Consider the following 11,638-nt stretch of genomic DNA (forward strand, 5'->3'; position numbering starts at 1 on the left):
GTTCTTAATAAATGCATTAATGATGCTTAAAGAGAGACTCCACCTCTTTCCTTCCTCCATACCATACTTTTATTCCACCTATTCATTCACCCATCGAGTAAGTCCTTTGCTTTGACTCCTCTGTTCTAGATTACAAGGAAATCATTAGACATATCCATCATTCCAGTGTTATTTGAAAACCACTAGACAGTCATAATAGCAGTCGCTATCCTAAATGAAATGAAGTATTCAACCAGCTGAGTTCTATTCTCTCTGCAAAACAGGCTAGAAGAAATTGCTCCAAAGGTATGTACAAGATTTGATTACAAAACTTTTTTCCTTGGGGTAATTTTTTTTCTTTCCTGGCTTCTCCCATCTCATCTCTCTTCTCAGAAGTAGAAGCTTACAGGTTGGACTCATCTGACTACATGGAGGTACCTGACATACACTCATCACTCCCAAATCTTAAAATATTCAGATAGAGGCAGTAGAGACCAGGGTGTAATTTATCTTTGCCTGGTCAACAAAAATACATTATGTAAACCACTTCTAGGACACTAATTTGTAGGCTTACAATTTGTGTAGTCTGTATTTACTGTAAAGAGAGGCAGAGGAAACTACATTGGATGTGAAGAATGTCTTCTCACGTGATGTTTCTCTGTATGAACACAGAGTTGTTTCTCAGAACTGTACATTTTTCACATACAGTTGATTCTGGCAGTTGTTTCTCTGTCATCATGTATGCTTATTATCACAAATGTGAGTCTACCTAAACAGCTACAGGAAAGGCAGTGGCAGCACAATGACCATTTCTTAATTCAGACGATAACCATTAAGGTTACCATAAAGATTGTAAACCTCTATTATTTGCACTCCTGGAACTCTGTTCTTTCTTGGTATTTTACTTGCCTGCTCCAGTGTCCATTCAAGCAGCATTTGTCAGGCACTGCGTACACAGTAATGGAGATGGTAAAGCATTCTGGGGGAGATTTGTGTATGCAAACTGGATTTGGGTAGTTTATGTACTGAAAAAATGGATGAGTAACAGTAGACTGGCTGACTAAGGAATAGCTGTCCAGAAAATGATGTGGGAGTCCTAGTAGACAGTAAGTTGATCAAGAGTCAGCACTGTGCTCTTGCATTGATGAAGGCTGGCAGCCCACCAGGCTGCATTAGCAAGAGTGTATCTAGTGGGTAAATGGAAATTGTTGTTCCCCTCTAACTGACAGTAGTGAGGACAGAAATGGGAAAACAATGTTTGATTTGCCCTCATGCTGCCCAATACAAGATTAATGTGGAGGAAATTGGAGGAACATCAGAAAAAACCACCAGAAAGTTATGGTGCTGAAAGACTGAGTATATAAGGAGAGAGACAGCGAGGCAATCTGACAAAATTGCAGCATGGGAAACTCTAACTGGATAGGAGGAAAATAAATTCCTCTGAGCATTGTTAAGACTGGACCAGGAACCCACAGAAGTTGTGGGATCTCCATCCTTTGACATGGTCACAAATTTAGTAGGCAAGACCCTAAATAATGTGATCTAATTTTGAAGTTATCCCTAATCACAGCAACAAGCAGGACAAGACCTCCAAAAGTTCCTTCCACACTAAGTTATGACAGTTTTTAGATTCCAGGTACAAGCTTCTACCCTGTATTAATGAGACAGTGCAAATCATCCTGTCAATAAAATCTACATTTAGGAGACATTCTGTGTTAGAAGCCCCCCCTCCCAGAGTTCAATTAATGATACCTACCAGGAATAAGAATTTGCATTGAAATACATTTTTCTGTTTGATTATTAAGACCCTCCTGCCAGGCTGAAGTCACAGACATCTGCCAAGCTGATGTTTAACCAGAGCTCCGTGGTGACTGAGTTCATACTTCTGGGTTTTCCCATGGTCTGGGAACTGGATGTCCTTTTCTTCATCGTGTTTCTCATAATCTATGTATTGACAGTCTCTGGGAATGTGACCATCATCTCAGTCACACTGGCTGATCGTCGACTCCACAGCCCCATGTATATCTTCCTTTGTAATCTCTCTTTCCTGGATATCATGGTGACAACAGCCATTGTCCCAAAAATGATGCAAGATTTCATCTCTTTGGAAAAGACTGTCTCTGTGCCTGCATGCATCTCACAATGTTATTTCTACTTTTTTTTTTTGGCACTACCGAAGTCATTCTCTTGGCTGTCATGTCACTTGATCGCTATGTCGCCATCTGCATCCCACTCAGATACTCCACCATCATGAGCACCCAGATGTCCTTCCAACTAGGGTTGGCATCTTGGGCTGGGGGCTTCTTCTCTGTCCTCTCTCCCATGATCATTATCTCCTGGCTCCCCTTCTGTGGGCCAAATGTTATTGATCACGTTTTTTGTGATATTGAGCCATTGATCAAGTTCTCTTGTGGAGATACCCATCTCCTGGAAGTGCTGAAGTTTGTATTGTCTACTGTGGTGCTCCTGTGCTCTCTGCTATGTACCATTCTATCATATCTGTACATCATCATCACTATTCTCCATATCCCTTCATCCTCTGGCTGGAAGAAGGCCTTCTCCACTTGTGCCTCCCACATCACCGTGGCTTCCATATTCTATGGCAGTGCCATCTTCATGTACATAGTGCCAAACAAAGAGTTTTCCTTCTCCCTCAAGAAGGCAGTCACCCTGCAGACGGCTGTTTTCTCTCATTTGCTTAATCCTTTCATCTACACCTTGAGAAACCAGCAGGTCAGGGATGCTCTGAAGGACACTGTCTCCCACATCCTAAGTAGTACAAAAGCTTTCAGAGTGAACTGTAAATTGAGTGAACAATAAGGGCATCCTCAAGCTCTCGACATTCCTGACTTTGTACATAAACTGCAGCTCATCTCAGACAGGCTCTGTAAGGAAGTTTGCAAGAAGCAGTATTCTTGTGTGCGTGATTTCTCTCCACATGTTCCATTCTTATAGTAAATTCCTTCCAGTGAATAAATAAATGTTTAAACTCAGATATGGTGCATGTTTCACACAGGATACTTTGTACATGCCAAAGACATAGTAAAATATTAGATCTGTTCAATTAAATTAGAACTGTTTAGTAGTATAAATGATTCTGCTATTAAAAAATATATTCATATGAGAGTCCTTGAAGACTTCTTTTACCTAGAAACAATCAAGTGGTAAAGTTTAGCGTTATTAAAATACAAAATTCCAAACCCAGTCTTCAGTAACTTCTTTCAGTGAGAAACTCATTATACCAGCTGTTTTCAATGTCCATGGATAAACAATGGTATGTTTTTTAAAAGACAAAGGACACAAAAGACTGATTATTTGCACATGTAGTGCTAGTGGTATAAAAGTACCTCAGAACTGAAAATACTATTCAAATGCAATCTAAGAAGAGGGACTGACAAAAATATGCAAGAAGTGACCCATCAGCACCTTATCTCCACACTGAGACTTGTAGTCATACTCCTTGCTCCCCTTTTCAAGTGCCAAAAAGAGCAGGCAACAAAGTTGATGTTCACATGCTATACACCACTGCTGGGATGAAGAGACATCCTCACCAGGGGATAGCTGCCTACACAGATCAGCAATTTAGAAATCTGGCATTTCACATTGTCTATAAACTGTTCTCAAGGCATGTAACAGTTAATTATTCTGCATTATAGAAAGGCTGGTCATATCTTTTTAAAACTCCAGGAGAGCAGATGGGTCCTTACAAGAAATAGAGAGAAGCAGGAGAGATGAAGGACAAGAAGAAAGATAAATAACTCTAAATAACTCTAAGTATTCAAAGAAGGTAGAAACAAGCCAAGTCACAGGGACACAAGGAATGTCTCTATTCACTCAATATATGAGACACCATAACTCGCAGAATTAAGAGAAAATTTGGTTTCAGTTAAAACTCTGCATCTTGTAGATCCAAATTAAAAAGACATATATATAAAAATAAAATGTCAGCTTTACTGACTACCTCTACACTGATTATGTTCCTTCTCTGATACAAATTTTATGACAATTAGTATACAAACTAAGAAACATAGAGGTTAATATCTCACTTTTGCCTAATAACCACTAAGGAGGGCACCTCAAATATTGCTGCAATAAGGAGAGGACTAGAAAGAAATCAAGGCAAATAATTGGTTGAATTGATCACCGAGGGCTAAAATGTCTCATACTTGGAGAGCTGGGTGGAAAGTAGACCTATATTGCTTGAGAGAATTTAACAGGCACCAATGCTGGCTATCCAAAATGATACATATATCTTCAGAAAAACAGATATGTGACCATCTGTAGGCCACCACACCACATAAGCCCAACAAACACGGAAGCATGCGCTCTGCTTATCTTGTCTTGGCCAGGGCACTTCCTCCTTACCTTTGGCCCAGGGACTGTACTTTTCCAGATGTCCTGCTGCAGCCCAAATGCCATAAACTTTTTCTAGCCATTAACCAATGATGAGAACTTGCTATTATTCAGACTTCCCTGCAGGGACACAGAGCTCCTGAACTACCTGAGTTTCTTGACACATGTGGTTTTTATTCTTCTGGATACACTCACCATCACTTTTGTGGTTTACATTAACATCATCATTACTGTAACATATTCAGCTTCAGGAAAGGCAAAACACCTTCTGCATCTGCACTTCTTAGCTCACTGTGATCTCCATATCCTGTGATAGCTACCTCTTCATGTGACCTAAACCCGCCCACAGCAGAAGAGCACCTCAGCAAAGCAGTCTCTGTTTACAGCTTTGGTTTTTATCTCCTGTTCAACCATTTCATCTACAGCATTAAGGACAGGCTAAGAATACCCAGACGTTACTGGATGGAACAGAGGGAAAATGTCTGCTTAAAGAAGCACTTGACCCAGAGCTGAACCTTATACAGGGAAGTAAAAGTTCAGAGATTAGAATCTTTTTTATATGTTTGTTATAACCTTAAATGACCATGTTAAAGCCTTTTCATCCCCCTTTCTCCCAAGACTCCCCCTTCTTCTCATTAATCGCTCTGATAAGAAGACTGTCTGTTTCCTTATTCCAAGTGCTTCAACACCAAACCTCTTGAAGGACTGGAAACATGATAGGAGTGAGCAGGAACACCAGCAGGAGCTAACGCCACCACTTGTGCAGCCTGTGCTACCAGTGACATCACAAGCACAGACACCAGCCATGTGCCATCTCCTGCTCTATCAGCTGCTCAGGCTCCACCGACCTCACAAGCACCTGCACAAGCCATGGGCCTGCTCCTGCCCTGTCACTTAGCCACAAGCGATGTCACAAGCACTGACTCAAGTCACTGTCTATGTTTTAGTTTAGTTATTACTTTGGATTATTTTCTTTGGTTTTCTGTACCATGAACTGCAAACTGTAGTTTTTAAAGAAAGTATTTCCTAGCAGTCTGGCTCCTGTTTCATCACCTCTTGTTATGACAGGAATGTAATAATAAAGTTTGTTGAAAATAAATTTACTGCTGATCTAAATACATAAAGTCCAAAAGTGCTGCTGATCCAAATACAAATAAAGTTGCTATTGTAACTGAAAACTAGATGCAAGTGCTGACATTTGTCCTCTGCAATAAGAAGTTATATTCAAAGAGAAATAAGAGATATCAGAAGTGACTAAGCATGACCAAGTCCATTGAACAGGAAATGTAAAGACAATAAACAGGCTTTAAAGCAGAAAGTTGTATGTTACCAGTTCAAAGGGATCGGTGTCTTGTTGGGGCAACCATAAATCTGTCTTCTAACCCAACTGTATTTAAAGATCCAGAAAGGTAGAAAACCACAAAAACATTAAAAACCCATACAAGCCACACACTGTGCCAACTTGTATATACGTTACAGCACTGTGATATCATACTGCTGTGATCACCCCCAAAACTCCTTCCTAGTGGTGGGTTAGGAGCAGACATTGGGCCTTACACTTGCATGGCCCAAGTGCTGTTCCTTGTTTTCTGTGGTACCCCAAAAAAAAGCTCTTGTCCACAATTCAGTTTCTTAATCTACTAACCAATATTACTAGGGCAAAAACTATATCGGAATTAAAGGATCATCAGGTAATTTGCCTGAAGGCAATTTGGCTGCAGGTGTTGGTAGCTGGAAAAATTCGTTATGAAGGTTCCAATAAACCAAACTGGCCACATATAGTTAGTTTCTTCATTAGACCCTAGACAAGGAACAAGCAATGAAGTTAGTCAAAGTTAACGACATAGAGAGGGCAGGGCACTTCCTTTGCGGGGTCTCTTGCCAGGGGGTGAAACTGGGCAAACCTAACATAGCAGTTTTGATTATTTTGATCTTTTAATGATTGAGATTATGCTCTTTTTCTAAAAATAAGAGGGTCTCAACACTTCATGACCTTGCAGGTTTCCTCGAAGAGCTCTGGGAACAGACAGAGATTGAACAAGGCTCAGTGCCGGGTCCTGCACTTGGGTCACAACAACCCCATGCAACTCTACAGGCATGGGGAGGAGTGGCTGGACACCTGCCAGTCAGAGAGGGACCTGGGGGTGTTGATTGACAGCCGCCTGAACATGAGCCAGCAGTGTGCCCAGGTGGCCAAGAAGGCCAATGGCATCCTGGCTTGTATCAGCAATAGCGTGGCCAGCAGGGACAGGGAAGGGATCTTACCCCTGGACTCGGCACTGGTGAAGCCGCACCTCGATTCCTGGGTTCAGTTTTGGGCCCCTCACTCCAAAAAGGCCATTGAATGACTCGAGCGTGTCCAGAGAAGGACAACGGAGCTGGTGCAGGGTCTGGAGCACAGGTCTGATGGGGAGCGGCTGAGGGAACTGGGGGGGTTTAGTCTGGAGAAGAGGAGGCTGAGGGGAGACCTCATGGCCCTCTCCAACTCCCTGACAGGAGGGTGCAGAGAGGGGGGATGAGTCTCTTGAGCCAAGGAACAAGCACCAGGACAAGAGGGAATGGCCTCAAGCTGTGCCAGGGCAGGGTCAGACTGGCTCTTAGGAAGTATTTCTTTCCCGAAGGGGTTGGGCGTTGGAATGGACTGCCCAGGGAGGTGGTGGAGTCCCCATCCCTGGGGGTGTTCAAGAGGCGGGTTGACATAGCGCTTAGGGATATGGTGTAGTTGGGAACTGTCAGTGCCAGGTTAACGGTTGGACTAGATGATCTTCAAGGTCCTTTCCAACCTAGATGATTCTGTGAAAACTGCCTGGTGTAAAAGGACCTGGGGGTGTTGGTCGACAACTGGCTGAATGTGAGCCAGCAGCGTGCCCAGGTGGCCAAGAAGGCAAATAGCACCCTAGCTTGCATCAGAAATAGTGTGGCCTGCAGCACAAAGGAAGTGATAATCCCTTTGTACTCAGCACGGGTGAGGCTATACCTTGAATACTGTGTTCAGTTTTGTGCCCTTCCTACAAGGAAGACACTGAGGTGCTGGAGCGTGTCCAAAGAAGGACAACGACGATGATGAAGGGTCTAGAGAACAAGTCTTAGGAGGAGCAGCTGAGGGAACTGGAGTTGCTCAGTGTGGAGAAAAGGAGGCTGAGGGGAGACCTTATTGCTCTCTACAACTACCGGAAAGGAGGTTGTACCCAGTTGGGTGTTGGTCTCTTTTCCCAAGTAACAAGTGATAGGAGAAAAGGAAATGGCCTCAAGTTGCATCAGTGGAGGTTAGATTGGATATTAGGAAAAATTTCTTCACCAACAGGGTTGTCAAAGCATTGGAACAGGCTGCCCAGGGAAGTGGTTGAGTCACCATCCCTGTAGGCATTTAAAAGATGTGTAGACATGGCACTTAGGGACATGGTTTAGTGGTGGACTTGGCAGTGTATTATGGTTGGACTTGATGATTTTAAGGGTCTTTTCCAGCTTAAAGGATTCTATGCCTCTGCTTTACCTTCATCCCTATTGTCAGGTGACAGTATTCAACAAGTATCAGTCCAATATTTTCTTTAGACCTCCTTTTGCTATTGATGTACTTACAGCTCTTCTTGTCAGATACGACACTGGCCAGTTTCAACTCTAATTGAGATTTGGCCTCTTGTGTGTTCTCCCTGCATATATGAATCATAGCTCTGTAATCTTCCTGTGAAGCCTGACCTTGCTTCCAGAGACTGTACAATTTCTTTTCCCTGTTCAGTCATTACCTGTGACAGTGACTGGTAAGTGATCTCCCTGTCTTTAACTCAATCCATGAGCTTTATCGTCTTATTTTGTCCTCCTGTCCTGTTGAGGAGGGGCAGTGAGAGAGCTGCTTGGTAGGCATCTGGCAGCCGGACAAGGTTAACCCATCACAGGTGTACATGGCAAGATTTCGGTAACAAGGCCTGCAGGTGTGGCCTCTGTGAGAACAGACAAGGGGCTGCTCCGTGCCAGACACAGCCACTTCCAGCCAGCTCCAAAATGGACCCATCACAGGCCAAAGCTGAGCCCATGAGTGAAGCTGGTGGCACCTCTGGGAAAACACCTTTAAGAAAGGGCAGAAACTGCCAGCTAGCTAGAGAAGGAGGGAACAAAAAAAAAGTGAGAAACAACAGAGGGAACATCAAGATCAGAGAAGGAGGAGGAAATGATTCGTGGTGGAGCAGATATCTACTGCAACCTGTGGAGAACCCACGCCAGAGCAGATGAAAAGTGTGAGAGGAAAGGAGAAGCAGAGGGAAATCACTGTGTATTGACCATAACCCTCCCCACCCGCCCTGCACTGCCTGAGGCAGCAGTAGAGGAGTTCGGAATGAATGAATAAAATTGAACACGGAAAAGGGGGAAGTAAAAGTGTTGGTTTAGTGTTTGACTTTGTTTCTCACAAACTAGAACTATTTTAATTTGCAATAAATTAAATTAATTTTCCCAAATCCAACCTGTTTAACTCCCAGCAACAATTGGTAAACCATCTCTCTGTCTTTAGCTCAACTGACAAGATTTCTTGTTTCTGTTTTTCCTGGTTTCTGCCTCTGCTCTGTCCCACTATGGGGGGGAAGGGGTGAGTGAGCAGCTGAGTGGGAATTTGGTTGGTTGGTTTTTAGCCAAGGCTAACCCACCACAGCAAGGGGGAAAAATACACAGGCAAAGCTGAGTCTAGGTACCGGAGGACTAGAAGATCCTTTCTGTGTTGGCATATTTTGGTTGCTAACAGAAGAAGGAATGACATAACATATAAAAAGCATAAACCCTTTGAAATCAGCATCTTTAATTCAGTTACACAATGATGATGTTGCATCTGGGAAACAATTCAGTCACTTGGATGGGTTACTCCAGCATTCACAGCTGCCTTAGGGAGCTACAAAATGCCTTCAGCATGCTCTCCTTTAAGGCCTGTTTGACTTGATTGTTCCTGAGTGAGTAGATGTATGGGTTAAGCATCTGAGTCACCACAGAGAAAAAGAAAGAAAGAACTTTGTCAGAGTCCCGCCCACCTCGCTGTGCTGGGCGGATATACCTGTAAATACATGTGCTGTAAAATATCATCACCACCATGAGGTGAGCAGAGCAAGTGGAAAATGCCTTCTTCCTACCTGTGGAAGATGGTATATGCAAGATGGTGATAATAATGCAGCCATAAGAAACAGCAGTTATCATTAAGGTACCAGGTATGATGATAATTAGTATGATAAGCATCAGTCCTTCGATGAAGCCTGTGTCTGTGCAGGACAACTGCAACAACAGGGAAGTATCACAGTAAAAGTGGTTCATGACATTGGGACCACAGAATGGCAACTGGACAATCATAAATGTGGGAGGAAACATCAGGAGGAAACTCACTGTCCAGCAAGCCAGGACCAGCTGTCGGCAAAATCTGTTGTTCATAATTGTTGTGTAATGCAAAGGGCGGCAAATGGCAACATACCGATCAAAGGACATTGTTGCCACATGGAAAAATGTGCAGGTACCCAAGTAAAAGAAAAGCAGCATCTGAAGGAAACAGCCCGGCACGGAAATCATCTTCCTCTCTGTCTGGCTGTAGAGGGTGCTGGGAATGAATGTGGAGGTGAAAGTGATTTCCAAAAGGGCAAAATTTTTGAGAAAGTAGTACATCGGGGTCTGAAGGAAATGATTCACAGAAGTGATGCTGATGACGGTAATATTTCCAAGCAGGATCAAGAAGTAGGCAATCACAAGAAACAGAAAGAGGATGATCTCCAAATGGCGGCTGTCAGTCAGCCCCAAGAGCACAAATTCCACTACAGTTGTGTGGTTCATTGAGGCTTCATTGCTAGCAGAAAAAGAAAAAAGGGCCCGTTTTGAGAACTGCTGGAAAACAACAGAGTACAAGTCAATTTGGCTTTGCTAACATTAAAGGACAATACCAGTAATGAACCCCTTGTAAAAGACTGGAACAGCCACAGTAACCACGTATCAACAATCTTATTCACATAAATGGAGACTCAAGCTCCATTTGTAACATCAGGTCCTTCCTCACAGAATCACAGAATCATCGCAGTTGGAAAAGACCTTGAAGATCCTCCAGTCCAACCATGAACCTCACCCTGACCGTTCCCAACTCCACCATATCCCTCAGCGCTGGGTCAACCCGACTCTTCAACCCCTCCAGGGATGGGGACTCCCCCCCTGCCCTGGGCAGCCCATTCCAACACCCAACAGCCCCTTCTGCAAAGAAATCCTTCCTAAGAGCCAGTCTGACCCTGCCCTGGCGCAGCTTGAGGCCATTCCCTCTTGTCCTGGCGCTTGTTCCTTGGCTCAAGAGACTCCTCCCCCCTCTCTGCACCCTCCTTTCAGGGAGTTGGAGAGGGCCATGAGGTCTCCCCTCAGCCTCCTCTTCTCCAGACTAAACCCCCCCAGTTCCCTCAGCCGCTCCCCATCAGACCTGTGCTCCAGACCCTGCACCAACTCCGTTGCCCTTCTCTGGACACGCTCGAGTCATTCAATGGCCTTTTTGGAGTGAGGGGCCCAAAACTGAACCCACTCATCGAGGTGAGATGGGTTGCTGTACAGTAGGAATCAATGCATCAAACCCAGCCCAAGCAAACCCCACCCTGCACATCTTCAGGGCACCTCTGCTCTCTCCGCCCAACATTTATCCATTCTCTTCACCAGGTGGTTTCACTCCCACCCCAGCCTGCCCGAAGGAGCAAGGCGAGCAGTCCAGTTAAAATGATTCATACTTCCCTCTCAGTACAGCTGAGAGGTGCACACACAGAAACTGTTATAGACCCTCGGACAAATGAATCTCTGAACAGTCTGACAACATTCATCCTCCATCAAATATAGCAAAAAGCCAAATACACGCAGTCAGTACTTTGACTAAGTGCCCAAAGACCTACTAGTTGAAATTAATTCAAAAGCAGTACAGCAGAGGAATGCGATCACACTGTAGACTGACTGCAGCAGGTTGGACTAGTTGATGGATACATTAGAATTGCAAAAGAGAAACTGCAGTTAAAAGGAGAGAAAAAGAAAAGGACGGAGAGAGGGAGAAACTTTACAGAAGAAAGGCCAGAGAGAAATATAGCAATGCTACAAAGAGAAAGATGGCTGGTTACCACTGAGAGAAGGCAAAATGCACAGGGAAATGAACGGATGCTACATAAGCAGGAATATGAGGGGGAAGGGGGAAAAGTATGGGAAAATTTTCTGTTTATTTTTCATTTACCCTCAGCCCTACAGCTCCAGTGGATCAACTCTGATGCTGATGGTCATTCTTTCTTCTTCAGAGCACCTGTCTCCAAGTAGCCCTTCACCTTCCAACATC

General features: G+C 43.9%; 2 protein-coding genes across 2 annotated transcripts; one reads left to right on the forward strand and one right to left on the reverse strand.

Annotated features, from left to right (window-relative positions):
• Positions 1-1,825: 1,825 nt before the first annotated feature.
• Positions 1,826-2,834, forward strand: LOC141934252 (olfactory receptor 6M1-like). Its single transcript, XM_074849597.1, is given in 2 exon segments — positions 1,826-2,134; positions 2,137-2,834. Coding segments are annotated over 2 exon segments (972 nt in total). The 3' UTR covers positions 2,800-2,834.
• A 5,294-nt stretch (positions 2,835-8,128) lies between these two features.
• LOC141933989 (olfactory receptor 6E1-like) lies at positions 8,129-10,128 on the reverse strand. Its single transcript, XM_074849138.1, has 3 exons — positions 9,345-10,128; positions 8,790-8,895; positions 8,129-8,270 (listed from the first exon to the last, which is right to left on the reverse strand). Exons 1-3 carry the CDS (start codon positions 10,126-10,128, stop codon positions 8,129-8,131), a joined length of 1,032 nt encoding a protein of 343 aa, XP_074705239.1.
• Between the last annotated feature and the right edge of the window lie 1,510 nt (positions 10,129-11,638).

This window comes from Strix aluco, chromosome 24 (genome assembly GCF_031877795.1).
Source record: "Strix aluco isolate bStrAlu1 chromosome 24, bStrAlu1.hap1, whole genome shotgun sequence".
In the NCBI taxonomy this organism is placed as follows: domain Eukaryota; kingdom Metazoa; phylum Chordata; class Aves; order Strigiformes; family Strigidae; genus Strix; species Strix aluco.

Coding starts and splice junctions, on each gene's coding strand:
- LOC141933989 (XM_074849138.1), bottom strand. CDS start 10,128: ATGAACCACACAACTGTAGTGGAATTTGTGCTCTTGGGGCTGACTGAC. Junction 8,896..9,344: donor TATCCGCCCAGCACAGCGAG/GTGGGCGGGACT, acceptor TCCCCCCCATAG/TGGGACAGAGCAGAGGCAGA. Junction 8,271..8,789: donor TGTTGCTGGGAGTTAAACAG/GTTGGATTTGGG, acceptor CTGTTCTCACAG/AGGCCACACCTGCAGGCCTT.